Genomic DNA, 27,440 nt, shown 5'->3' with positions numbered 1-27,440 from the left:
CTGAAAATACAGCTTTGATCACAGGAATAAATTACATTTTAATATATATTCATAATGAAGACAGCTATTTAAAATTGTAATATATTTCACAATTTTTACTGTACTAAATGCAGCGTTGGTGAGCAGAAAGAGACTTAAAAAAAAAAAATAATAAAATAAATCTTACTCACCCCGAACTTTGGAACAGTAGTGTATATACTTAGGTTAATATATATTATATGCATATTATTTAAAATAAGTATCATTCTTCCTCTTGTTCATGGAGTAGAAACAAGAGAGGAAAAATATGCAACAATGGCTATTTGATCAAAATGATGGTTTCTTGGACTGAAAGACTCCTGCATCACATCACAACTAAATCATTTACACTAGCTTATTAATATTGGCATAAACAACAAACAGTCTGAAAGCCGAGCATCATAGGATCAGTACCGCACTTCAACCCTGTCATTAAGACAATAATCAGGAGTTTTATCTGACGCCAGGGCAATCGTGAAGTTTCACAACGGCAGATGATCAAAGGACGTCCTGGTGGAGAAACGCAGGCACGCCTGAGCGTCGCTGTTAGTAATCGACCGTCAACACAGCTGTGCACTCGCCCCGCGGCCAAACTCAGGACGCCAACTGAACCAAGCTCTGCAGCTCGAATTAAACAGAGCACGAGGAGTTCAGCTTATTCACTCCAAAATCATTCTGTGCATAAAGAAAATAAGCCTAACTTTTAAGAGCACTGTGACATTTGTTGTCTTTTTTAGAGCTGCGTTACAAATTAAATTTTACTTTGCCGTTTTTTCATCCTCATGTTTATTAATATGAATCTCTTTTCAAATAATCTGTATAGAAAATAAGGTGACTTGATAATATTTAAAAATATTTTTTTTAAGGAAAGGCAAGTTTCGTACACGATGGTAATTCAAAGTGCTTTACATAAAAGAAAGTAAAATAATAATGAAGAAAAATAATCACAAAAATAAAACAAGCAATTTAAAAACTTTCAAAATTATTTAAAAAAAATACTTATTTAAAATGAATTTAAAAAATTTAAAAATATTAAATGATTTGACATAAAATACAGTGAATATGAAAAAAAACATCACACAGTGCTCATTCAATAAATGCACAGCTAAACAGACAAGTTATTATCAATGTTGTTTAATTTAATTGTTATTATCAATGGTGGTTTTATTAGATTCTCATTACTGTAGGATTTCTTTTTTTTTTTTTATTCTTTTTTTTTTATTAAATGGGAAATATGTAATAATTTGGGGGCTCGTCCGGGATTAAAAAAAAAATAATTTATATATATATATATATAAATAAAATAAATTCTACCATGATGTAGAAGTGATTTGTGATTTAAATAAAATATCTTCAAAATATTACTAAGATAATGAATAAACGAAATGTTTCTGCATTGTGGTAAAATATGGTTAATTTTCAAATTTCTTGATGTGAATTGTTGGGGGGGGGGGGGGGGTTTCAGAATAAAACAGGATTTTTTCATTTTCTTGTGTTAAAAAGGCCAGCCAAGAAAAACAAACCTTAAAATCTTGGATTTAATCAGCCATTTTTCCATAAAGTAATGGAATAGGTCATCATCAGTTCATTATCTGTCGTCTGGCTTCTATCCATGGAAAACCAGGCAAAAAGATAATGAAAATGATCTGAACAAGGCCTAAATGTCCATCCTGAACTAAACACTGCATCTAAATCACTGGCCAACAGGAAAAGTATGTCTATAGTGTACAGAATTTAATTCTACTGAATCACTTCTGGTTAGCAGTTCATTAGAATTACTGACCTCAATTATGAGCGAGGAGTTATTCTAATGCTTCGAGTCTTTTATGCTAACAAAGTCTGCATTTATTTGATCAAACATACAGTAAAATAGTAAAATATTTTTATAATTTAAAATAGCTGTTTTCTACTGATATACGATTTAAAATGTGATTTATTCCGGTGTTAAAATACTGGATTTTCAGCATTATTACTACACACGTGCCGCATGATCTTCAGAAATCATTCTGATCTGCTGCTCAAGAAACATTTCTGAGCATTATCAATAATTGAGACGTGATACATTTTTATTTTTCAGGATCCACAGATGAATAGAAATTCAAAACAATAGCATTTAGAAATATTGTGTAGCATTATAAAGTCTTTCCTGTCACTCTGATCAATTTAATGCATCTTTACTGAATAAAATCTTTAAAAAATTAAAAAATAAAACCTTTTGAACCTTAGTGTAAGTTTGTTTTTTAAGCATTTGTTTCAAACTAGAGTTCTTTACTTGTTATAATTCACAGTGGCACATTTCAGTTAACACCACTTTTCTGAAAAACAACTGCAAATAGAGTGTGGGGACCAAAAATGAGTTTAATTGGGAGAAAAAGGGGGGAAGAAAGTGTTACACCTCCCGGGGTTTTCAAATTCCACTTCAAGACCCTTGCAGCATAATGGCGGCTCCCGCAAGGGCCACGCGGCCCCTGAGAACCGGGTCGGGCCCCTCTGCTGACGTCTGAGCTGCTAATGAGGCTTCAAGGGGTCAAAGTGAAGATTACAGGAACTTAAAAGGTCTCCTCAAAAACACAGTGACATGACAATTCCCACAAACCTACTGATAAACACACAACCGCGTGAATCTGAGAGGTTTCTCCACGTGCATTACAAACAAAAACAGAATCATTTAGAAGTTTATAAACAGAGGGGAAATATAGAGCCGAAACATTGTTGCAAGTTTGACGTTTAAAGGAATAGTTCAATCAAAAATGAAAATCTTCATCAGAACAGATGCATTGCATCAGGTTTGGAGAAATGTAGCATTGCATCAGTGTCTCAGCAAGCGAATGGGTGCCGTCAGAATGAGAGTCTGATAAAAACATCACAATAATCTACACCGCTACAGTCCATCAGTTAACGTCTGGAGAAGACAAAACCTGAAACAAATCCAGCATTAAGATGTTTTTACCTCAAATATGAGTCCAAAATCCATAATAACACTTTCTCCAGTGAAAAAGTCTGTTCTGGTCTGAATCAGGAGAGAAATCTGCACCAAGCTAAAACAGCACAAAACAAATATGTGTGTGGATTTTGATGTGAGAGATGACAGGGGATGTGAGAAAGTGTATTATGGATTATGGACTCATATTTTGACTAGAAGTCACAGCTTGAAGTTGATGTTTTTATCAGCTGTTTGGATTCTCATTCTGACGGCACCCATTCGCTTGCTAAGACACTAATACAATGCTACATTTCTCCAAACCTGATGAAGACACAAACCTATCCTAATCTTGGATAGGCAAAATGGTGATGAAGTTTTCATCAAATTCTCTTTTTTGGATGAAATATTCCTTTAGTAATGCAATACATACTCAACAAGTAGCACAAACATAGTGATGCCTGACTAACACTAACTGGATTCATGTCAAGTTTTGTCATCCAGTCTAAACTACAAGACTACATGAATGCATTTTTTCCTACATAGGTACCTACTTTCCTTCTTCACAACTGCATCCAAGATTCAATTGCAGATGTTTACGGCACGAAGCATGTGCTCCACATTACAGAGCCAAGTCACATCATTAGCATTTTACAAGAAAAAAAAAAAACACACATGGCATTAAAAATTTGAGTTAAGGCCAGTAAGAGTTTAAGCCACATTTGTAATGTTTTTGGTCATGGATATTAAACACCAGCTGTCAAATCTCCCGAGAAGAGGATCTCAGCTAACAAGCTTAACTGCCTCGAAGAACAAACGCAGAGAAGGCATTTAACTCGCTTCTTTTGACATTAAATCAGATCTGGCGGTCTAAATCGTATATATCCCGCTAAGAAAATATTCGAAGCTGGTAACAGCGCACAGCCGAACAATTACTGCGATGAAGTCTGACGCGCGGATAGATAGAGGAACATCACATATCTGATGCTGTTTTCACCAGACACTAACACTGTTCATATATAAATATATATATACAGCAGGTGTCCAAGCAGTAGGGCAGAACAATGTGCATAAAACATTTTATATTGGTTAAAAGTTTGCAGTCTGTAAGATTTTTTCACATATTTTGCTCACGAAGGCTGCATTTATTTGATCAGAAATACAGTAAAATTGTAAAATGTTATCACTATTTAAATCAGCTGTTTTTTTGTGAATATATATTAAACTGTAATTTATTTCTGTGATGCTCCGCTGTATTTTCAGCATCATTCCTCCAGTCTTCAATGTCACATGATCTTCAGAAATCATGAATATGATGATCATTTTCTGCTCAAGAAATATTTCTGATTATTATTCACGTTGAAAACAGTCGTGCCGCTCAATATTTTGTGGAAATTGTGATACATTTTATTTTTCAGGATACACAGATGAATAGAAGTTTTAAAAAAAGAGTATTTATTTGAAATAGAGATCTTTTGTGACATAAAAAAAAAAATTGTTGCCATTTAATGTGTCCTTGCCTAATAAAAGTATTAATTTACTATTATATTATTAGTATTAATAAACACAACAGTGTATATTTCAATATTTTTCAGCCTTTAACAACTTATGTTCTGAAATAGATTTATTGGCAAGTATACTTTCAAAACATTTAATGCAAAAATGTAGAAACAGTACATGAAATTACCAAGATATGTTTTCCAAGAAAAAAAAGGATGACATTTTATAATTTTCACTTTTATGATCCAATATAACAAAACAGCAATATCTATTTACATATATATTTACTAAAACATTGTAATATACGGAAAACTGAGATATTTTTGTCATAATTCAAGCGAATCCAAGACTCAGAACTGATTGAGATTGCTGCAGTTTAAATGAGCGTCTCTCTCTCAAATAATTCTGCTTTTCTCATGCATCTTCATAACGTCCAGTGATTGATGTCTGCATTACTCCCAGTCCTGAGAGGATCCGTCTCTCCAGACTGACAGGAACGTTTGCCTGGTAAACACAGACATTCCTCAGACACGGAGCTCTGAGAAACACACACACACACACACACACACACACACAGACACACACACACACATATACATATACACACCCCCACCCACACAAACATACACACAGACACACAGACACACACACACACACACACACACACACACACCCCACACACACACACACCAACACAAAACACACACACACACACACACACACACACACCCACACATATACACACCCCCACCCACACAAACATACACACAGACACACAGACACACACACACACACACACACACACACACCCCACACACACACACACCAACACAAAACACACACACTCACACGCACGCACACACAGACACACACACACACACACCCACACTGACACAGACACACACAGACACACACACACACACACCAACACAACCACACACACACACACACACATATACACACACACACACACACCAACACAACCACACACACACACACTCACATATACACACACACACACACACCAACACAACCACACACACACACACACCAACACAACCACACACACACACACAGACACACACACACACACACACATATACACACACACACAATCAATTTCTTCAAAAGGAAGCCTTTCTTATAATCATTAGTAATTTAAATAAATAAATAATAATTAAATAAATAAATCATCTTACAGATAATGAAGCTTACTTTAAGACCAAAATACTTTTAATAAACAAATGAGTTAAATTCATTTTAAAAAGCCTATTTTTGAACCATAACTAACATGAATAAATAAATAAATATCCAGTTTAGAAACAATCATTTTATTAAACAAAATTAACTAATTATCTCATTGAAAATTAAGACTGATTTTAAATCACTGGTTTAATAATTAAGAATGATTTAAAATAAATTAATACAAAAAAAGTTGAAAACGAAGCTGAATTTCTTTCTTGAACTCAAGGTGAAGCTCCAAGTGGAAATGAGGCTGACTCAACAGAAATACACGGAGGCTGAGCACATCTGAAGAAAACGTTCATCTTTAACTGACTCAGGCCAGACTGTGTATCCTTCATCTGTAAGCTGATATCACAGAAGCAGCTCTGCATTAAAACACTCAGACACGCTTTCACTTACAGAGCAGGAAATCTAGTTTGTGGATGCAACAGAAACATGTTTCCTTCCCACATCCCACACTCGGATCGATCCGGATCTTTGCACTCTTAATCATTCAATCAAGCCGAAGAGCAGAAGAGTGATTCAGCATTCGCTCCGGCATCACGGGACGATCAACAAGCGTCAAGAGAAAGTGAGCTCAGGCCCGTCTCTGCTGCCAAACATGAGCGCATCGGAGGTTTGCTGAATGCTAGAGAGCGGCTTCTGGAGCCTCACGCAAATCTTGTGTTGCATCTTTGGGGAAAATAAACAGGCAGCGTCACATTTCATGCATCTGGATTATGAGATGGAATATTTAGGAGGGATGGGATGCATTTGACAGAACGACAGAAGTAAATGCACACATTTTAAATCAAAAATATTTTCTTATAGAAAATAAAACATATGTTAGGACAAGTAATGCAAAGTAAAATCCTACAGAAAATAAAGCCTATATTACGACCATTAAATTGTTCAGTTAATAAACATTTCTTATAGACAATAAGGCTACTAATAATTAAAATAAACAAATATGCAAACGAACCAATCATTTTTTCTTAAAGAAAATAATATCTGTTTCAGGATCATTAATAATTTAAACTAAATAAATACTACTTTTAGAAAATGAAACTAGTTTAGAACTATGAATAACAACAGAAAAAAGGAAAAAATATATATTAAAAAAATAAAAATACAAAAATAAAATTAAGCCTATTTTAGGACCATTAAAACTTTAAATTAAACTTTTGTAAACTTTTTTACAGAAAATAAGCCTATTTAAGGGTCATTAATAATTAAAATAAAAAATATGCAAACAAAACCAATGTTTTTTTCTAACAGGAAATAATCCCTATTTCTGGATCACTTATAACTGAATAAATACTTCTTATAGTTCTTCTTTTAATTAAATAAATGAATTAATATTTCTTATCAAAAGCATGTTTTAGGACCATTAACAATAAATAAATAAATACATTTCCTACAGAACCTGAAGACTATTTTAGTACCATTAATCTGGAACAATCTTCATTAATCTAGTGTATTTTAAGATAATTAAACCATTTTAATAAATAAAGATTCTAATAGACCATTAAGCTTATTTAGAATCAGTAATCATTTCAAATAAAAACATATTTTAATATAAAATTAAGCATAGGATAAAAGTAAAAAATAAACAAAAACAAATAAACATACAAAGAAACAATTAAATAATTTTAAAAAAAAATTGTTTTTATTAAAGAAAATTAAACCCATTTTAGAACTAATAATTGTGATTAAATATTTCTAAGAAATATTTCTTTAAAAAAAATATACAATTTTAAATAAATACATACATTTCTTAACGAAAATGAAGCACATTTTAGGACCAATTTTAATAAATAAATAATTATTTCTTATAGACAATTAAACTTATTAGGATCAGTAATCATTTTAAATAAATAAATAAATATTTATAGATAATTAAGTATATAGTAGAATTAATGATAAAAATAATCAAATAAACATATTAACAAACAAATAAATACATATTTTCTTACAAGAAATCAAGCTTATTATAGGACCAATATTAATTTTCAATAAATACATGATTGGGGGGTTTGGACAATTACATTTTTCTTTAAAAAAATCTCATTGCAAATATAAAAGGCACTACAAACTGTAAGCTGTGAAGTATTAATGCCTAGATTATCATGTATCAGTATTTCTTGTTCTTTAATAGAGTTGCACTTTGCAGTGTGTGTGCTGCCTCTAGAGGAGCTGAAGTCAACAGCTTCTCTTTCAGCTCTACTGATAAAAGCCATTCACATCAAACCAGAAAGTATATTTCTAGCCTAAGAAATGCATGCTGTAAAGTCTGGAAAAACTAAAGAATAGCACTGAAGCTTCAGGAATGACACAAGCCACACTGTTTAATTGAAACATGAGATCTTCCCAGGACTAATGCATTAGTCTGAATACAACACTCGTGCAGGGCTCTGGTCACTCTCAACCGCTCGCGTCTTTCAGAAATCCTCGACTTATTTCCACAATCAAAAGCCAGACTGGCTAATGGATATCTTTGTAGCTCAAATAAACCGCTGAAGCAAGAGAAGTTCACAGAAACTACTGAACAGATTCACTTTGACAGAAAACACAAGCCTCTGTTCACATCGCCTTTAATTAGATGTTTACATGCATCTTCGCTGTTGCTATGCAGTTGCTAGGGTGTTGCCAAGTGCATGTTAGCTCGTTGCTAGGTGGTTTCTGACTGACTCTTGAGTTGCTTTTGTTGCTCTTTTGCACGTTGCTTTGCAAGAAACAAAAAGAAAGAAATGCATATAAAATTAAGCCTATTTTAAGACAAATCATATATATATATATATACTGCAGTCAAAACAATTAATCAAGATTAATTGTATAGAAAATAAGTTTTTGTTTACATAATATGTGTGTACTGTGTTTATATAAATACACAAACACATGCATATATTTCAGAAAAATATGTTGTTTATATATTAAAAATATATATGTAATAATATATAAATATTTTCAAAATATATACTGTATGTATTTATATATACATAATAAATATACACAGAACACACACATATATTATGTCAAATAATTTCTTTTTTTTATGCAATTATTTGCAATAATATATTAGCACTTAGAAAATAGTCTATTTTAAGACTGTTAATAGTTTAGTTTTATATTAATACATAAATCATATATTTTCTTATATGAAATTAAGCCTATTTTAGGACAGTTGTTTCATTTACTAAATTCTATATTTTCCTAAGGAACATCAAGCCTATTTTAGAAAGAATAACATCTTTCAATAAATAAATGAATAAATAAACATTTATAGAGAAAGAAGCCTATTTTAGGACTGTTAATCATTTTAAATGATAATAATTAAATACTATATTTACTTATATGACAAATCCTTTTTTTGAGAATAATATTATTTTAACACAAATAAATAAATGTCATTTTTTTCTATAGAAAAGACACATAGTTTAAATTATGTGTTGATTAATTTTTATATTTTCCCCCCATAAATTGCTTTGGATAAACGCATCTGCTAAATGCATAAAGATAAAAGTGAAAGAACCCACTCATACATTTAAAAAAAAGTTTAAGTAGTATATTTTAAGAAGGTATTAACATGCATCAGCATTCACACAGCTTTGCATGCATGCATATAAGAGTATATTTCTGAAGACAACTCATTTCAGTCCTTTTTCATTCCAGACTGAGAAAGCCCGGGACGTTTGGTCTGTGTCCGTCTTTCCAGATCTTTCCTCTGCTTAGTGTCAGGCTAATGATCTCTCCAAGCGGTCCGCACCAGAATCTGACAGGATTTAGAGGGGAAACGAAAAGCACTCCCGACGCTGGCTAACAAATACGACTTGCATTTGCACATTTTTCCAATTTATCTCATTGAATTAAGGGTGCAGACTTTTGGACGCTGCAGCGAGACCTTGAGTAGAGCCATCCGTCTCCAAGACATCAGCTGAAAACATGATAAATGTGAGCAGGTTGTGCAAGGAAGCCGAGTTTGCAGGATCAGACGTCCTGAAGAGATCCTGAGCTGAATGCAATCAGGACAACGGCTTCTTCATCTCCTGCTAAATTTAGTTTGAGCAGGTACATACTGACCGATGAAATGCACTTCAGACTTCAGGCCTTTCAATTGATCAAATAATAATCAACAAAAGCTGAATATATGTTTAAAATGTCTCGGTTTTGAAAAGTGTTTTAGAACAGGGTTATTATCATTAACTAAAAACAAAACTATTTAAAACATTTTTGGTAACTGAAACAGGGTTTATACAGTAAAAATTACTAAATGCTAACTTAAATTATATTTATATTTTATATGACATAAATCTTATTTTAGGACCAATAATATAAAAAAATAATAAATAAATAAATAAATAAATAAATAAATAAATAAATATATATATATATATATATATATATATATATATATATATATATATATATATATATATATAAATCGAAAAATAAGCCTATTTTAAGATTGTAATAAATAAAAAATAATTTTAATAAATGCTAACTTAAAACAAAATATACAATTTAACTAATTTTATTTAACTTATTTTACCTAGTTGCCAATGCAACATTTCTATGTATAAAAATGTATAAAAAAATGTACTAAATAAAGTCATATATTTAAAGAAGAATAATGATAAAAACACACAACAAAATTACTAAAACTTTAACAGAATTTTTAATGAAAACTGAAAAAATTGAAAATATGAATACAAACAGAGAATTGAACAAAATAAAAACACTGAACTGAGATAAAGCTGAAATAAAATATATAACTGATGAAAAAAAAAACTAAACAAAAATACTAAAAAAAGTCCAAAAATTACTAAACAGAAGAAAAAAAAACTAAAACTGAAATGAAAATATAATCAAGCTAAACAGTTGAAATATTATATATATATATATATATATATATATATATATATATATATATATATATATATATATATATATATATATATATATATATATATATATATATATAATTAAACTGTAAATTGGAATTTATGCATGTATCTAAAATGATTTATGGTCTTAAATTAGGATTAATTTCTTTAACAAGAAAAGAAAGTAATGTTTTTATTTAATAATTGAAAAAATATATTTATTTAATAAAAATGTTTATGTATATTTTTATATATTTTTAATATTTTTAGCAAGAAAATGCTTATTCACACTTCTTAATTATAGTTTAAGATGAAAATAGTAAATAAAAGCTAATTGAAAATATGAATGAACGCTATAACTTTAAAAAGTATTTTAGTAGCTATTAAAGAACGTTTATTAATAATACCAAAACAACATGAAAACAAGTGTTATGAAACTAATTCTGCTTCAGTAATGTGGGAAGCTAAAGTTTAATCAGCAAAAGCAGCAGGAATCTTCGTCTCGCTCAGCTTTCATTTCTGAGCTCAGTACACCTGGATGACATTTTTCCCATTTTTCTTCCCTCCGGGAAAGAACATGTTTTGTAGCAATAGTCAAACAGAAACCTCCAGCCGTATTTCACAATAATGCGCTCTGACAACTCTATCCAGCCCGGTGACATTTTGGGGGGGAATAAAAAAAAAGTGGAACTAATACACAACATCTGTTTGAGCTGAAGGCCTCGGTTCTATCAGTGACAGCTGTGCGACTGACGGACGGAGAGAGGACAGTCTGTGATATTCACAGAGGACTTCTGAAGCACGTCACATGCTAGTGATTTCTCCCGTTCAGAGGAAGCACTTCTAATTACCTCGAGCGTAAAGTCATATGTGTATGTGATATATATCCATATTCTTTTTGAAAGAAATCAATAGTTGGAATCAGCAAGGATGCATTGATTTGATCAAATGCATGTATGAAATTTAAATGTTAGATAAAAATGTCAACTCAATGACAATGAGCACTAAAATGACAAAACAAAACCTGAAAGAAAATATCGTTACTAAAATCTATAAATGTTAACTAAACTATAAATCGAAATGTATTTATTAATAAATTATCAATAGTCCTAAAATAAGTTTCATTTGAATAAGAGCTTTATTTGATATATGTATACATTTATTTATAGATTTAAAATGTATAGACTGAATTGCTTAATTTCCTATGTTTATTTGTTGTTTTTAATTAGTAATGGTCCTAAAATAAGCTTCATTTTCTAGAAGAAAAAAAAAATTATAAATGTATTTTAAATTCTTAATAGTATTAAATATATATAAATATGTTAAATTTTCTATAAGATTTTTTTTACATGTATTTAAAATTATTAATGGTTTTAAAATATCAAAACATCAATAAAAACTACAATCATTTATAAAGAAGTATACATGCATATAGAGAGAGAGATAAGAGTTCACTTTATTATATTACATACAGGTGCTGCGCATATAATTAGAATATCACTAATTCCATTTAAAAAGTGAAACTTGTATATTATATTCATTCATTACACACAGACTGATATATTTCAAATGTTTATTTCTTTTAATTTTGATGTTTATAACTGACAACTAAGGAAAATCCCAAATTCAGTATTTCAGAAAATTAGAATATTGTGAAAAGGTTCAATATTGAAGACACCTGGTGTCACACTCTAATCAGCTAATTAACTCAAAACACCTGAAAAGGACTTTAAATGGTCTCTCAATAGTTCTGTAGGCTACACAATCATGGGGAAGACTGCTGACTTGACCGTTGTCCAAAAGACAACCATTTACACCTTGCAAAAGGAGAACAAGACACTAAATGTCATTGCAAAAGAGGCTGGCTGTTCACAGAGCTCTGTGTCCAATCACATTAATAGAGAGGCGGAGGGAAGGAAAAGATGTGGTAGATAAGTGTACAAGCAATAGGGATAACCGCACTCCGGAGAGGATTGTGAAACAAAACCCATTCAAAAATGTGGGGGAGATTCACAAAGAGTGGACTGCAGCTGGAGCCAGTGCTTCAAGAATCACTACACACAGACGTATGCAAGACATGGGTTTAAGCTGTTGTATTCCTTGTGTCAAGCCACTCTTGAACAACAGACAGCGTCAGAAAGGACTGGACTGATGCTATGTGGTCCAAAGTTATGTTCTCTGATGAAAGTAAATTCCTTTGGAGATCAGGGTACCAGATTCTGGAGGAAGAGAGGACAGGCACACAATCCACGTTGCTTGAGCTCCAGTGTAAAGTTTCCACAGTCAGTGATGGTTTGGGGTGTCATGTCATCTGCTGGTGTTGGTCCACTGTGTTTTCTGAGGTCAAAGGTCAACGCAGCCGTATGCCAGGAAGTTTTAGACCACTTCATGCTTCCTGCTGCTGACCAACTTTATGGAGATGCAGATTTCATTTTCCAACATTACTTGCACCTGCACACAGTGCCAAAGCTACCAGTACCTGGTTTAAGGACCATGGTATCCCTGTTCTTAATTGGCCAGCAAACTCGCTGACCTTAACCTTGGGTATTGTGAAGAGGAAGATATTGATATACCAGACCCAAGAATGCAGAAGAGCTGAAGGCCACTATCAGAGACACCTGGGCTCTCATAACATCTGAGCAGTGCCACAGACTGATCCACTCCATGCCACGCCGCATTGATGCAGTCATACAGACAAAAGGAACCCAGACTAAGTACTGAGTGCTGTACATGCTCATACTTTTCATTTGACCAAGATTACAAAAAATCCTTTCTTTGCATTGGTCTTAAGTAATATTGTAATTTTCTGAAATACTGAATTTGGGATTTTCCTTTTTGTTAGTTGTCAGTTATAATAATCAAAATTAAAAGAAATAAACATTTGTAATACATCAGTCTGTGTGTAATGAATTAATATAATATACAAGTTTCACTTTTTGAATGGAATTAGTGAAATAAACTTTTTGATGATATTCTAATTATATGTCCAGCACCTGTATATTTACAAATTTTATATATTAATATAAATGTACACTGCCGTTCAAAAGTTTGAGATCTTGTGGTTTTTTCCTCTTATGCTCATCAAGACTTTGATAATCAAAAATATCGAAAAAAAACAGTAATATTGTAATTTGTAATATCTGTCTTCTTTTTAAGTTTAATCATCTGTTTCCAACATTGATTATAAATCATCACATTATTCTGATTTCTGAAGATCATGTGACACTGAAGACTGGAGGAATGATGCTGAAAATACAGCGGAGCATCACAGAAATAAATGATATTTTAAAGTATATTAAAATAGAAAACTGTTATTTTAAATAGTTCAACAATGAAATTCTGCAGGGTCATTAATTGGGATATCATATCTAACCCTGAAATCGAACCCTCATTCGTGGTCTTCTCAAGAAAACTGTGGCTAATGACTAATTTCCTCTTTATTTGGCCATTTAATTGCCAGTGTTTGGGTTGCATTTGTAACTCAATCTGGTTCTACGAGCTGTTACTACAAGCAAAGGTCAAAGTGACATCATCCAGGGTCAAACCTGCTTCCAGTGACCCGTGTCTGGACTGATTTCACCCATGAGCTCAGAAGAGAGTTACCGCATCAAACTGACATATTCTGTGGCTGATTCAATCAGTTCCGTCATTCTTTATCTAAACATGTAAGTGAGCACAGAAAGTGTGTACAATTTAACTATTCGCTCCTGGAGCCAAATTGAGATCCCAATATCTCCGGAACTGAACAGTATAAGGCCTTAAAAATGGACATATCAAATGAAAAGTTTGTAAAGAACCAGAATCTAAAAAGAAATTAAGATAACTTTAATGTATCTTGAGTAACAGGCATGCAAACTTTGGAAAAAGGATATTTTTGTCACTCAGAAAGGTATGTTCTATGCAATGGTTTTGATACAGGGAAACAAGATACATTTGTTTTTTTAACCTCTTTAAAAGAATTGTGCAAAGTGAACCATATTTGGTTTCTGACCACTAAAAGTGTGTCAAATTTAACTCATATCCCCATATCTCTGGAATTTAATAATACAGGGCCTTGAAAATGGACATACCAAACGAAAAAAATCTCAGGTAGCAACCACTAAAGAGGTATTATGAGAACTTCAAAACTTCTTGAGTAACAGGCATGCAAACTTCGGAAAATACATAGTTTTGTCAATCAGTTGGGTATGTTCTACACAGTTGTTGTGATAGAGAGAAACAAGACACATTTCAAATTGAAACTCCATTGTTCTTCAGAAATTCCTCTTTAAAACAAAAAGGACCGATATTTTTGACCACTGAAAAAGTCTAACTGTACTCATGGAGCCACATGACGATATCTCTGGAACTGATTCATACAGAGCCTTAAAAATTGGTGTACCAAAAGAAATGTTTGTTAAGAACAAGAATCTAAAAGAAAATTAAGATGTCTTCAATGCATCTTGAGTTACAGGCATGCAAACCTTTGGTGGGGTGACTAAAAGTGATTTTTTTTTTTAAACTGCCACTATTGGCATATAAATGAAACAAAGATGGCTGAAGTCAACAGATTTTGAGCTCCCAATCTCTGTGTGAAAATAACAATGCTGCCAAAAAAAAAACTGAAACCTGGTTGATTTGCTAAAGTGACCCAGAAGCGGCGATCTGAAGACACAACACAACACTAATGTGATTTCACACACGTTCAGGTCCAAGCTATAAATCGGCTGGCCGTCCTTACCACCAGCGCTCAAGAGCACTCGCAGAAGTGTCTCCAAAGAGTCGTGATGAGATAAAGTCCTTGGCTCTGCTAGAATCACTCAGTGTATGAGGGACAAGGGGAAAATGAGACACTTACAAAGTGTTTGCATGTAGGTTCTTAATTATTAAACTAACACTGCAGCAGAAGAGAGGAATGTATGCTTGGACTTATTTCTGTCCCGATCGCTTTTACAGCCTCTTATCATGAAAGCCCAGAGTTAACAGGACAACATCTGTTTTCCTTATTGATTTTTATTCCTTTTGGAGCAGATACTGTGCAAGCGGAAAGAGAAATCCAGCCAGTCATCGCCAGAATCAGCGCTCGCTCCGGCCAACGAAGAGGGACACGAGTGACAAATCACCAGGGCTGAATCTGGATATTAGATTTCAAGCTCTTTGTGTTGGTTGCCAGTGTTTACTGTCATCCAGGGTAAAGAGCAAATAAAAGCAAAAACACATTTGAGGCTCATATAATCAGCCCGTCTGCCAATATTTCACATTCAGACTTTACCCTTGACTCGGCACCCTCTTGTGGAGGAATCATGCGTGAATCTGACCCAAAACATGTCCAGTTCACAATTCAGAAAACTAAAACTACAACATTAGAATTCATATTTTTCAAAAAAGCCTTTTGTAGAACCATTAGGAGCTTTTTACTGCTATACTGCCATGATAATTAAATACCTTCCTACCATCATCTCTAACGTTTATATACTGCATGCTTTCTGTCAATTGTACACACACACACACACACACACACACGAGAGAGAGAGAGAAATATTATGGTGTTTATAGTTTGATTATTTATATATAAAAGACCGCAATATTTATCTTAATATTGCAATTTGTACTTATAAATAAAAATGTATAATTTGTAAACACACATTTTAAATGTATTAATATAACATAATTCATTATATACAGTAGGTGTGTGTTTAAATATTTTGTTTGTGCTATAATGCACAAACAAATAATAATAATTAGTTATGCTCTAAAAGCACAAAAGCAGTCTTGAATCTCTGGGGTGTATTTGGAGCAATAGCCAACAATACATTCATAGTATGGGTCAAAAGGATCAATTTTTCCTTTATGCCAAAAATCATTAGGATATTAAATAAAGGTCATTTTCCGTGAATGTATTTTGTAAATTTCCTACCATAAATATATCAAAACTTAATGTTTGATTAGTAATATGCATTGCTAAGAACTTCATCTGAACATCTTTAAAGATGATTTTCTCAATATTTAGATTTTTTTTCTCCCTCAGATTCCAGATTTTCAAATAGTTGTATCTCAGATAAATATTGTCCACCGAACAAACCACACATCACTGGAGAGATCATTTATTCAGCTTTCAGGTGATGCATAAATCTCAATTTTAAAAAATTCCCCCTTAAGACCGGTTTTGTGTTCCAGGGTCACAAAAGTGTTTAATTGTCATGTCAACATTGTAATGACTTCCTTAAAGTCCTTAAACAGGCCTTTTGTCATAAAAAATATCATAATATTTTTGGTGTTATTATGATTTGAGCTTGAGAATCTCAAATCTGAGAAGCAAGACTCGATGCTCATCTCGCAATATTAAAGAGAAAAGCAAAATCAATGCTCTGTACCATTACAGTCCATGATTTATTCTTAACTGGGCCTATACTGTGACCGAAAACTGTTTTCTATATAAAAAGGCTACAGAATTTTGCAGGGAAAATAAAAGGTTTTCTCTCTATGTTACTCTTACGTTTTGCTGCTTTTAGGCTTGAGGGAAAAAATCATTTTGTCAACTTCAGTTAAATTCCCATTTGATTGCGAGCCCCTGGCAGCGTCTGGCCAGCTCTATAACAGCACGTACACGGAGATAAACACTTCCATGTTTAGAGGGGAACAGCTCTGGGAAACATGGCTGAACTTTCAGCACCGACCCTCTCGGACACATATTCTCATTTTTCTGATGAAGTATTACAGCAAACAATGGAGGGAATAAATCAGTGACCAGGTGCACAGAGATGAGCTGGACTGAACTCATTCAGACACTGTATATCAGCCGGAGAGGACACTTCAACAGCAAGGGAAGAGACCAGTCTGGGTCAGCAGCTGGTCAAACAGCACCACATCAGAGGACAGATGAGACACACACTACTCCAATACATCCCTGAGCAGAAGGGGTAACAAATCATTTTACAGTTTGCCTTTACGCGTTTGGCAGACACTTTTATTCAAAGTGACGTACAAAAGAGGAACAAAACTCTTAATGAGTTTGGACTCATAAACAGCCATATCTGATTAAATTAGAAACATAACTCATATATACATTTCCATGACTTTTCAAAGCCTGAAAATTACAATGTTACATTTCCAAGTTTTTCAAAAAAGAGATTACACTTCACCACAATAGAATAGAATAGAAAAAGAAATTATATTGATAAATGATCATGATTATGCTGATATATTTATAAAAGCAATGAAAATAGTGTCATAAAAATGCAAAAACTTCATAGTTTTAAAAAACTATTTTATTTTAATGTCATAGAGAGAAAAATATTGTTTATAATTTATTTATTTTCTTTGCTTGGGGTAAAATATGTTCTACATGTTTTACACTCTTAGACAGCATAAATTCATCAAAATAATATTTTGCATATAGAAAAATAAAAAATCCAACAAATGACAATTTATTAATTATTATAATTTTATAATATTATAATTTCCACATTTGCTTTTTTTTTTTACAGTTTAATATATACATATATATACATAATACATAATGCTTAATTGAATTTTATATAATGACAATCAAAAATATACTTTTGAGTACATACTCAGGTATTTTGGTGAAACATGATTAAATATGAAACTATTAAACAATTACACATTTTAGAACGGAGCATAAAACGATACAATTATCATTGTATCATTGAATCTCAATGTGATCTGCTCGTTTTTGACAGGTTTTGCACTCTTGCACTTCATGATGATAATAAAGACCTTAATGTTGGGACACATGTATGTTAAAGCATGGGGGGGGGTCACTGCAACAGTTTTCTCTGGTGGGAAGAGTACACACACACACAGACACACACACAATCCTGCATAACAATACTGAGCAGCGCATCCCTCCTCAACACAAGCATCTCATCCATTCACGACTAACACACACACACACACACACACAAGCCAGCACACAGTCACACAACACACAAAACCAAAACGTGCCGATGACACTGAAAAGTTGTGCCCTAACACTCGCAGCACATTTTCCGTCCACCACAAGCTGAACACAAGACAGCAGAGAGAGAAGCGCGGCGCTCGCACTGATTTCCAGACGCGCCTGCGTCATAAAGGACAGACCGCACGTCATAACGGATCAAAGATACAAAGTAACAGCGGCGGCGCGCCAAATGTATCTTACCTCAGTGCGAGCTCGAGCGCGTCTGGCAGCTTTCTAGCGTCGAAACTCGCGGATAATGTGAGACAAGGCAGGTTGGTTGACTGCTCGGGTGGGAAGGTGGGAAAGAACTACAGGAAGTGAGGGGCAGATCCAGAGAACATTCAGTCAGGACCTGCGCAGATCAGCCGGACACTACACTACACTCAGGCCTTGTCGCAAATAACACACTGCGTACTACACGTGCCATCTTAGAAGTACGGAATATAAAAAGCACAGTATGCATAGTATTTTGAATGCATTTCCTGTACTATAATTAATAAAGACCTTTTTGATGTATTAGTTTACGGAATAGTGTACAGTATATACTGCATACTACATACTATTTTCTTAAATACATCAGAATGCTACACATTGGATTTAAAAAAAAATGTTTAAAAAAAATGTTTAAAACAATTGTTTTATCTTAGAAGGCAGCACAGTTAATATTACCATAAATACTAACATTTTTATATATTTACCAGTATTTTAGACAGATACATGTTTTTTATATTATAGTTTTTACGTATGAATTTTTTTGCATACAAGCTTTAAAGAAATTAATAAACTTTTTATTAAATATTTTTTAGTGGTTTGTGGGACATTAGAGGTTAAATGTAATAAGATTTGATTAAGCTAGGAATTTTAAAGGGGGGTGAAATGCTCGTTTTCACTCAATATCCTGTTAATCCTGAGTACCTATAGAGTAGTACTGCACCCTTCATAACTCCAAAAAGTCTTTAGTTTTATTATATTCATAAGAGAAAGATAGTCTGTACTGATTTTTCCCGGAAAAACACGACTGGCTGGAGGCGTGACGTGTGGGCGGAGCTAAAGAATCACGAGCGCCAGTAGGCTTTTGCGTTGAGCGCGTCTGGAAGCTGTGACATTATCGTGAGGAAAAAAACATCCAAAACAAACCATGGCTAACAGTCAGATTCAGCCGTTTATTTATGATCCAGAATCAGATCCCAAGGCTGAAACTGAATGAGAGCAGCAGCAGCAGCGACTCGCTCCGAGCGGGGCTCGAATCCGGGTCTCCGATGGGAGGTGGACACACTAACAAGGAGGCAGAGATATTTGAAGCAGTTTTACTCACCGCCTGCAGTTCCAACACATGATCGTGACCCTTTTTCGTTGGGATTGCATCATCCTTAAGAAATAAACTATACGCAAATCCGTCATCAAATTGGGCATTGTTTGTAAAACAAGCATTTTAGAAATGCAGGGAACAAACACAAACACTTGCACAACTCCGTCAATGCTCTGTAAAAATAAACTCCATCCACTGGTCCCTTAATGCTGTTTTTTTTTTTTTTTTTTTTTTTTTTTTTTTTGTAATCTGTGCAGGGTTGTCTTGCCCTGGCAACCAAAAACACACTTCTTTTGTGACTTTTCGCGACGCTCTCGCTCTGATCAGTGAAGTCTGTTGTGCTCTCAGTGCTCTGCTATACGGGAGCGCGCTCTTCCGGCAGAAGTGCCTCAGGAACCATATAAGGAAATTCCGCTCCATCTAACGTCACACAGAGCCATACTCGAAAAAAACTGTCCAAAACTTGTGACAAACCGGAAGGAGTATTTTGGGAACAGAAATACTCCTTCAAACGTACAACTTAATTTTTTGAAACTTTGTCCGGTAACACTTTAGAATAAGGTTCCATTAGTTAATGTTAGTTAATGTATTAATTAACATGAACAAACAATGAATAATACATATATTACTGTATTTATTCATCTTCGTTAATGTTAGTTAATGAAAATACAGTTATTCATTGTTAGTTCATGGTAATTCACAGTGCATTAACTAATGTTAACAAGCACAACTTTTGATTTAAATAATGCATTAGTAAATGTTGAAATTAACATGAACTAAGACTTATAAATGCTGTAGAAGGATTGTTCTTGCTTAGTTCATGTTAACGAAAGTAGTTAACTAACATCAACTAATGGAACCTTATTCTAAAGTGTTACCCTTTGTCCATGTTTAGCATGGGAATCCAACTCTTTAACAGTGTAAAAAACTCAGCATGCATGAAATAGCATTTCACCCCCCCTTTAAAATGATAGATGATTACAATAAATTATATATTAAATATAAAATATTATAATATTTAATAGTTCAGGTCAAAAATATATACTTACATAGTATCAGGTTGATAAAGGTATCAGGGTGCATAATAAGTCTTTGTCCGAAATTCTTATCTGAAATTTTCACATGTTAAAAAATAAATATGGCTTTGTGTTGTTTCAATCACATTTACACACACTGCCTCCAAAACTTCTGTCCATCATAAAAACTATTTGGACCAGGTATGATTTTCTGCATTTTCACATACATAACATTTTGATAGGAAAGGATGACGGAAAAAAAAAAACTTTTCAGGTGAAATTTTTTTGTTGTTATTATTTGCATTTTAGTTAAAAGTGTTACAAAAATGTTTTGTATATTTTTGGAAAACCCTGATGGCTCACTATAGACTAGGGTTATTACAGTTAATTAAAATAAAATAAAAAACTATTAATTAATTTACTGAAATGTTAATTGTTTGCATGTTAATTGAAAATAAAATCTAAAATTTTTTACATTTTTAATTTTAAAATTAGCTGATGTACTGAAAACTAAAATTATATACATAAAAACTACGTAGACAGCAAAAAACTACAAAAAATGTCAAAAACAAAATTTCGAAAATTAAAATGTTAAATTTGAAAACGAATTGAAATATTAATATTAAATTAAATATTATAAAATGTATAATAATTTAAATAATAATATAAACAAAAGTTAGAAAGTATATATAAATATATATACACTTTTTAACTTTTGTTTATATTAATATTTAATTTATCTTAATTATATTAAAATAATACTACAAGCTCTCTCTCTTGAAACCAACACGGAAATGACTAAAACAGCAGAAAAAAATATATATATGTTTACAGCCTGCTACAAAAAAAGATTTTGGTCTATATAGCTCATTTTGCAACTGTGAGGGGGGTGAATTTCTTTCATAACTTAAAATTAGATTAAGCCTTAAAGTTCTGCATAATTAAGGGCGTGGCCACTTGAGTGACAGGTGGACTGCTGCTGTGTTCACCACTGTTGAACTAAGCCCCGCCTCTTTGCTCATGTTCGATTACCTGGGAGTGTCGTGCTGCCACAAACAATACACCCAAAATGAATGTTTTAGCACTCAATCTTTTTGAGACGCAGCTTCATAAGAGTAATAAGTATATTTCCAGACACAATCATCACTCTCGTAGTGCACATGTCTGTTTAATCACTGATCTCCAACATCTACTAGCATCGGTACAATATGTTATCAATGTTAAAAAACACGCGGTGGATAGAATTCCAATAAAAGATAGAAAAATATTAAGAAACTATGGAACATCACTTAAACTCGGCCTCATACAACAGCTGGTGAATTTTTAATTTGACGGCGCTCTTCTTGGCGTAAGGAAGCCGTCTGAGATAAGGCAGTAAACTAAACAAGAACATCTCGTCCTCCAAGTCCTCGTTGGCCTCCATCTGCCACTTCCTCTTGCGTCCCGAACCCTGCGATCCCGACGCGGAGTAGTGTGAGGATGCGTCCAGCATCCCGTGATCGCCCTCAAAGTCCTGCACGCCGAACGCAGAGTTCCCGTCCGCCGGGCTCTCGTCCTCCTTGTCCTCTTCGTCTCGGTCCTCCTCGGGCTCGTCGCTGGCCAGCGATCGGGACTGGATGAAGGGCGTCAGGAATGACATCTGCCAGCTGTACTTCCAGCTGCGGTGGGACGTTCCCGAGGCTCGTCGGCGCTGCTCCGCACGCTTGTCTTTAATGAACATGTCCCGCAGACTCTTCCATCTCCTGCGACAGTCCTCTTCTGCACACAGACACAACAAACACCGCTGAAGACATGCATGATGTGATGCACACTCAACTCAATATTACTGTTTGTAAGCATATGCATACTTGATGCACCTAACAATAAAGTTAATGATAATCGATAAACAGCGATTTTAGCATGTGCACATTTAATATTAATTACCTAAGGGCATTTTGCAATGGTCAGTAAATAATAATTTAAAAATACAAATAATATCATTAAAAATGCATGGCACAATAATCAATAAAGTATGCGTAAAAATAATAAAATAAACAATCAATTTTACGTTATGCAGGATTTAAGTATGTGTATACTTAATCAAATTAAAAACAAATATTGCAAAAATCAATCAATAGTTATTTAAGCATGCATATATATATATATATATATATATGCATATATATATATATATATATATATATATATATATATATATATATATATATATATATATATATTATATAAACATTTAACTAATAACATTAACGCATTTCAAACTAATAAATAAACTGTGATTTAAGCCATTTTCATTAATAATATAATTAACTATCAATCTTTCAATTATTTATGTGTAGTAATTTAATCACATCTATATTTAATTCATAATATAATTAACAATACATTTTACAATAATCAATAGATAGTGATTTATGCATATTAATTAAAAACAATAAATCTTCCAATTAGTAATTTATGCACATTTATATTTTATAAAAAATAATTTTACAAAAATCAATAAAGATTTAATCAATTATAATTATTTTTTATACATCTATATCAAAACTATATCTATATCAAATATATATACATGCATATTAGTTAAATATATAAACATTTTACAATTAGAAAGTTGTGAATTAAGTATATTAATTACATGATTAACAACAAATCTTACAATTATCAACAAGTAGCAATTTAAGCACGAGTACATTTAATTTTAATTACATAAATGAAATATTGAACAATAATACAAATTTCTTGCATGGAGAATTATTTGTATTTTATTTTTTATTTTACAACATGTACCAGTAAATATGTACAAAATTTCCAGCATATTTAAGCATGTATTTTGCAAATTATGTCTAAATTGATACACATACATAATCGAAAGAGCATGCATGCGTGTGCATCATAAAAATAAAGAAAAAAATAAGTATGTCAAACTTGTTTTTCTCATTATTTTTACTATGCAAAACCAAATCTGACTGATGCATCTCTGGTAAAAGTTATCGCTTTGAGCATCCAAACAGAATTCAGCAGTAAACCAGAGCACAAACTCAATAAACTTTCCCTGAAATCAAATCCCACTTACTGTACACATCACCAAACTCAAAACAACTCACGTTTGGGTACAGTTAAGTGTCATATCTCTCCGATTAACCCATCCAATGCCTTTTCAACTCAAATACGCGTTCTGTTAGTTCTATGATGAAATGCAAACAGCATTCATTATATATAAATTAATTTTCAAACCTGGATTCCTGTTAGCCTAACTCTGAAACAAGCTAACAGCACACAGCTGCAGTTTAGTAAGCAACAAACCTCTTGAGAAACCGCGACTCTTTACTTACCAGGAATTTCTACTTGCAGACTCACGGCTCTCCATGCTTTAGCTTTTCTAGAAACGTCTTTATATGAATTTATTGTAGAATTGTATAACTCAGGATAGTCGGACACCGCTGCTATTAACCTCTCCTCCATTGTTTTTAGCATTGGGCGGCAAGTTGTGCAAGAGATGAGCGGTTGTTCCGGTAGAGGGCGCTCTGGGGCTAAAATTCATAATTCTCATTGGGTTCTATTCAAATTTCAGCAGTTTTTTTTTATTATTATTAAAGGGGATTTTTTTAAACAATTATAATCTTTTTACTTTATTATTAATACGAATTACTATGGGATTCACACATTAGAAATCTACCTTAGAGGATTCGCTATATTTTTATATTAAAAATTCATCTCTAGTTAGCAAAGACGGCTATGATTGGTTAATTTTGACCAGCGCTGAGAAATGTAACATTTACCACGTGACAATTCCGCACGCCTTACGACGCTAGGGTAAATTACGCTTAAACAACAGCACCGAGATACTTTAATATATATTCAATTTAAAATGTATTTAAAATATTAGAAACACGATTTAGAGCCAACGTACCTTGACCAGTCAGAAATAACAGACCCCGCCCGTTTTAAGCAAGTAGCGAGAGATCTGCGCATGCGCACCCTTCGGTCACAGTTCGCATTACCGAAGTGCAAGCCGGGAAATGTAGTTTGCGTAAGCGGTCTAAATTTGAATAAGGGCTGCTTAACTTTAAATCTAAAAGATTAACAAACAATGACAATTCTGGACATGGAAGAACCAAAGTTTTTTATTTGTGTATCAGAAATACCTTCAATGCTTAGTGTGACATTTATAAATTAAATAAGTAAATAAAATTAAAAATTAAAAAAATCACAATCCATTATTCATAAGAGTTGTATCCTTCATTCTGCTCCCCTTTATATCTTAGTGTTTCTTCCAGCTCCTGCACATTTGTAGCTCCATACTGTGTGTGTTTGCTTGCTATTTTTGACAGGTTAATTATCTCCTCATCATTCACACTGGTGCTTGCGGATAAAACTTCTCCTTCTGTTTCATTCTGCACAAACAAAACACTCACAGTTACACAGTTAACCATTTATAAACCATTAAACAATCTTGACATTTCACATGAACTATTTCTATTTTCTAGGACAGGCCTCTAGTGTCTTCAAATTAAAAGCTCTTTGAGGCTTCATTATTAGCTCTTCAGATTTGTGTTTTGGTTTTGGAGAAATTAAAAAAAGCTTTATTTCTTAATTTGATAAGAGTATTGCTGAAAGTTTTAGGAAATTATACCTTATGTTGTCTTTGATACTGGTCAACAGCGTACTGATATTTGGCAGTATTCAGACCCAGCAAACCAGCCATTTTCTCTCCAAGAAAATCACAAACTACAGAGAAATTAAGTCACAGTGAGTTATATGAATAAATACAATATTTCTATGTAAATGACAGAGTTTAACACACTGTTGTACATTAGCATTTATATATATATATATATATATATATATATATATATATATATATATATATATATATATACAGTGAGTATAAACAGAGCAAAGCTTTTTTTTTCCAAATATTGAACATATTTTTGAGTCGGATTAAAGCATTTACATGCTTAATTTTTTCTTGTTAAACTGATTATTTTAGGTCCACACTATCATTTAATTCGAATCAAGCTAAATGGGATTGTTTGTTGCGTTTCCATGAAACAGTTAATCAGTCGTCAATTCTTATTAAAGGAATATTTGTGTGCATGTAAACGTATATTGAACTCTGACATGAAAGTTTGTTTAGTTGTTGAAAGACCATTAATATGAAAGAAACCGCAACAACAATATCCTTTCATTAATATGTCATATATAAATCACACAATCAAAATCTGTGACCCAAGACCATGAGGGTCAATTTTTGAGACGTCATCTAAAAGCTGAATAAGTCAACTTTCCTTTGATTTATGGTTTGTTAGAATAGAACAATATTTGAAAATCTGGAATCTGAGGGAGCAAAAAACTCTAAATATTGAGAAAAGCATCTTTAAAATCGTCCAGATGAAGTTTTTAGCAATGCATATTACTGATCAAAAATTAAGTTTTGATATATTTAGGGTGAGATGTATAAAATATTTATATATTATATTTAAATTTTTTTTTTTTGGTATAAAATAAAAATCTATAATGTTTACCCATGCAATGTATTGTTGTCTATTGCTACAAATAGAGACTTAAGACAGGTTTTGTGACACATATAGACCATACGTGTTTTTCTTACGCAGTAAGGATTTCCTCAAAATCAGTGTTCCCCAAAACCGAGAATAATCCTTCCATGTCCAGGTTCCCTAAAAAATGAAATATAAAAAAGCTTTGGTTGTTTTCATACCCGATTGATATGATTCTGGTACTGAGTGGATCGTGGACACTGACCGGGTCAGAAACACTGGGCACTTGATGAAGCTGATGCTGTGCCTCCTCTTCCTCACTGTCCTCCTCCTCTGTCAGAGTCTCTCCACTAGAGAAATGAATCACCTTCACCTCTCTGGGACCGACGTCTCTCAGCGCCTCCTGAACATCAGTCATTACGATCAAAACTACACTTTTCTGCTGACACATGAAGCTACATTTGTTTTATTTTCAACTTTTCATTTTCAGATATGTGAAAACATATGCATCACAAGAGCATTGAATCATCGTTTAGCACGCTCCAAAAATATTTATTCCTAAATTGAAGACGTATGCATTTAAATTCCATATAAAAAATAGTTATCTAACATAAAATAAGAATCCTAATGTGATATTTGTCAGTCAAAGAGTTAAGTTCTGCACTCAAAAAAAAAAAAAAGAAAGTTGCATTTATTTGATTTTAAGTAAACATTTTCAAAATGCATTTATATAAGTTGCTTAGAATCAGCATGAATCTTTTTACTTAGAAAATGTATTTTATTCAGTTAAAAAGTATGATAGCATTCAGTTTATTAGCACTAGAACGGAAAAGCTGGGCGGTTTTATTCTCTCTATGATCAGACTGGATGGATGTATTTACCAAAGGCACGTGCTGCAATAAGTCTGTGCATGCATTAAATAAAGGCTTGGTTAAAAGCACAAAATGCAGAATGACAAAAGAGATACAGACAGCTGATCTAATGTTAATAAAACACTTACGTCTGTGTGCATGCTGTGTGGTGCTCCTCTGAACGTCTCCACAGAAATCCTCAAATAATGAGCACAGTTTCCTTCACCATCACAGGAGGAAGTGTCATGCACACGGATGTTATCTCAAGTCGGTCCAGGA

General features: G+C 33.0%; 3 protein-coding genes across 3 annotated transcripts in view; all 3 read right to left on the bottom strand.

Annotated features, from left to right (window-relative positions):
- The window catches only part of disp1 (dispatched homolog 1 (Drosophila)), a 58,413-nt gene extending 39,495 nt beyond the window's left edge, over positions 1-18,918 (bottom strand). Inside the window, exon 1 of the mRNA XM_026290442.1 lies at positions 18,689-18,918. The gene's annotated coding sequence lies outside the window, so the exon portion shown is untranslated. The remainder of the gene's footprint in view (positions 1-18,688) is intronic.
- A 3,043-nt stretch (positions 18,919-21,961) lies between these two features.
- LOC113120596 (uncharacterized) lies at positions 21,962-24,314 on the bottom strand. The gene is made up of 2 exons (XM_026290512.1): positions 24,145-24,314; positions 21,962-22,570 (listed from the first exon to the last, which is right to left on the bottom strand). Exons 1-2 carry the CDS (start codon positions 24,284-24,286, stop codon positions 22,098-22,100), a joined length of 615 nt encoding a protein of 204 aa, XP_026146297.1. The 5' UTR covers positions 24,287-24,314; the 3' UTR covers positions 21,962-22,097.
- A 604-nt stretch (positions 24,315-24,918) lies between these two features.
- On the bottom strand, positions 24,919-27,440 carry LOC113120598 (protein FAM177A1). The gene is made up of 5 exons (XM_026290513.1): positions 27,311-27,440; positions 26,576-26,713; positions 26,424-26,490; positions 25,446-25,540; positions 24,919-25,206 (listed from the first exon to the last, which is right to left on the bottom strand). Exons 1-5 carry the CDS (start codon positions 27,320-27,322, stop codon positions 25,030-25,032), a joined length of 489 nt encoding a protein of 162 aa, XP_026146298.1. The 5' UTR covers positions 27,323-27,440; the 3' UTR covers positions 24,919-25,029.

Source organism: Carassius auratus, chromosome 20, assembly GCF_003368295.1.
Source record: "Carassius auratus strain Wakin chromosome 20, ASM336829v1, whole genome shotgun sequence".
NCBI lineage: Eukaryota > Metazoa > Chordata > Actinopteri > Cypriniformes > Cyprinidae > Carassius > Carassius auratus.
Note: the sequence above shows the minus strand (reverse complement) of the source record. Positions and strands in the feature narration are given on the sequence as shown.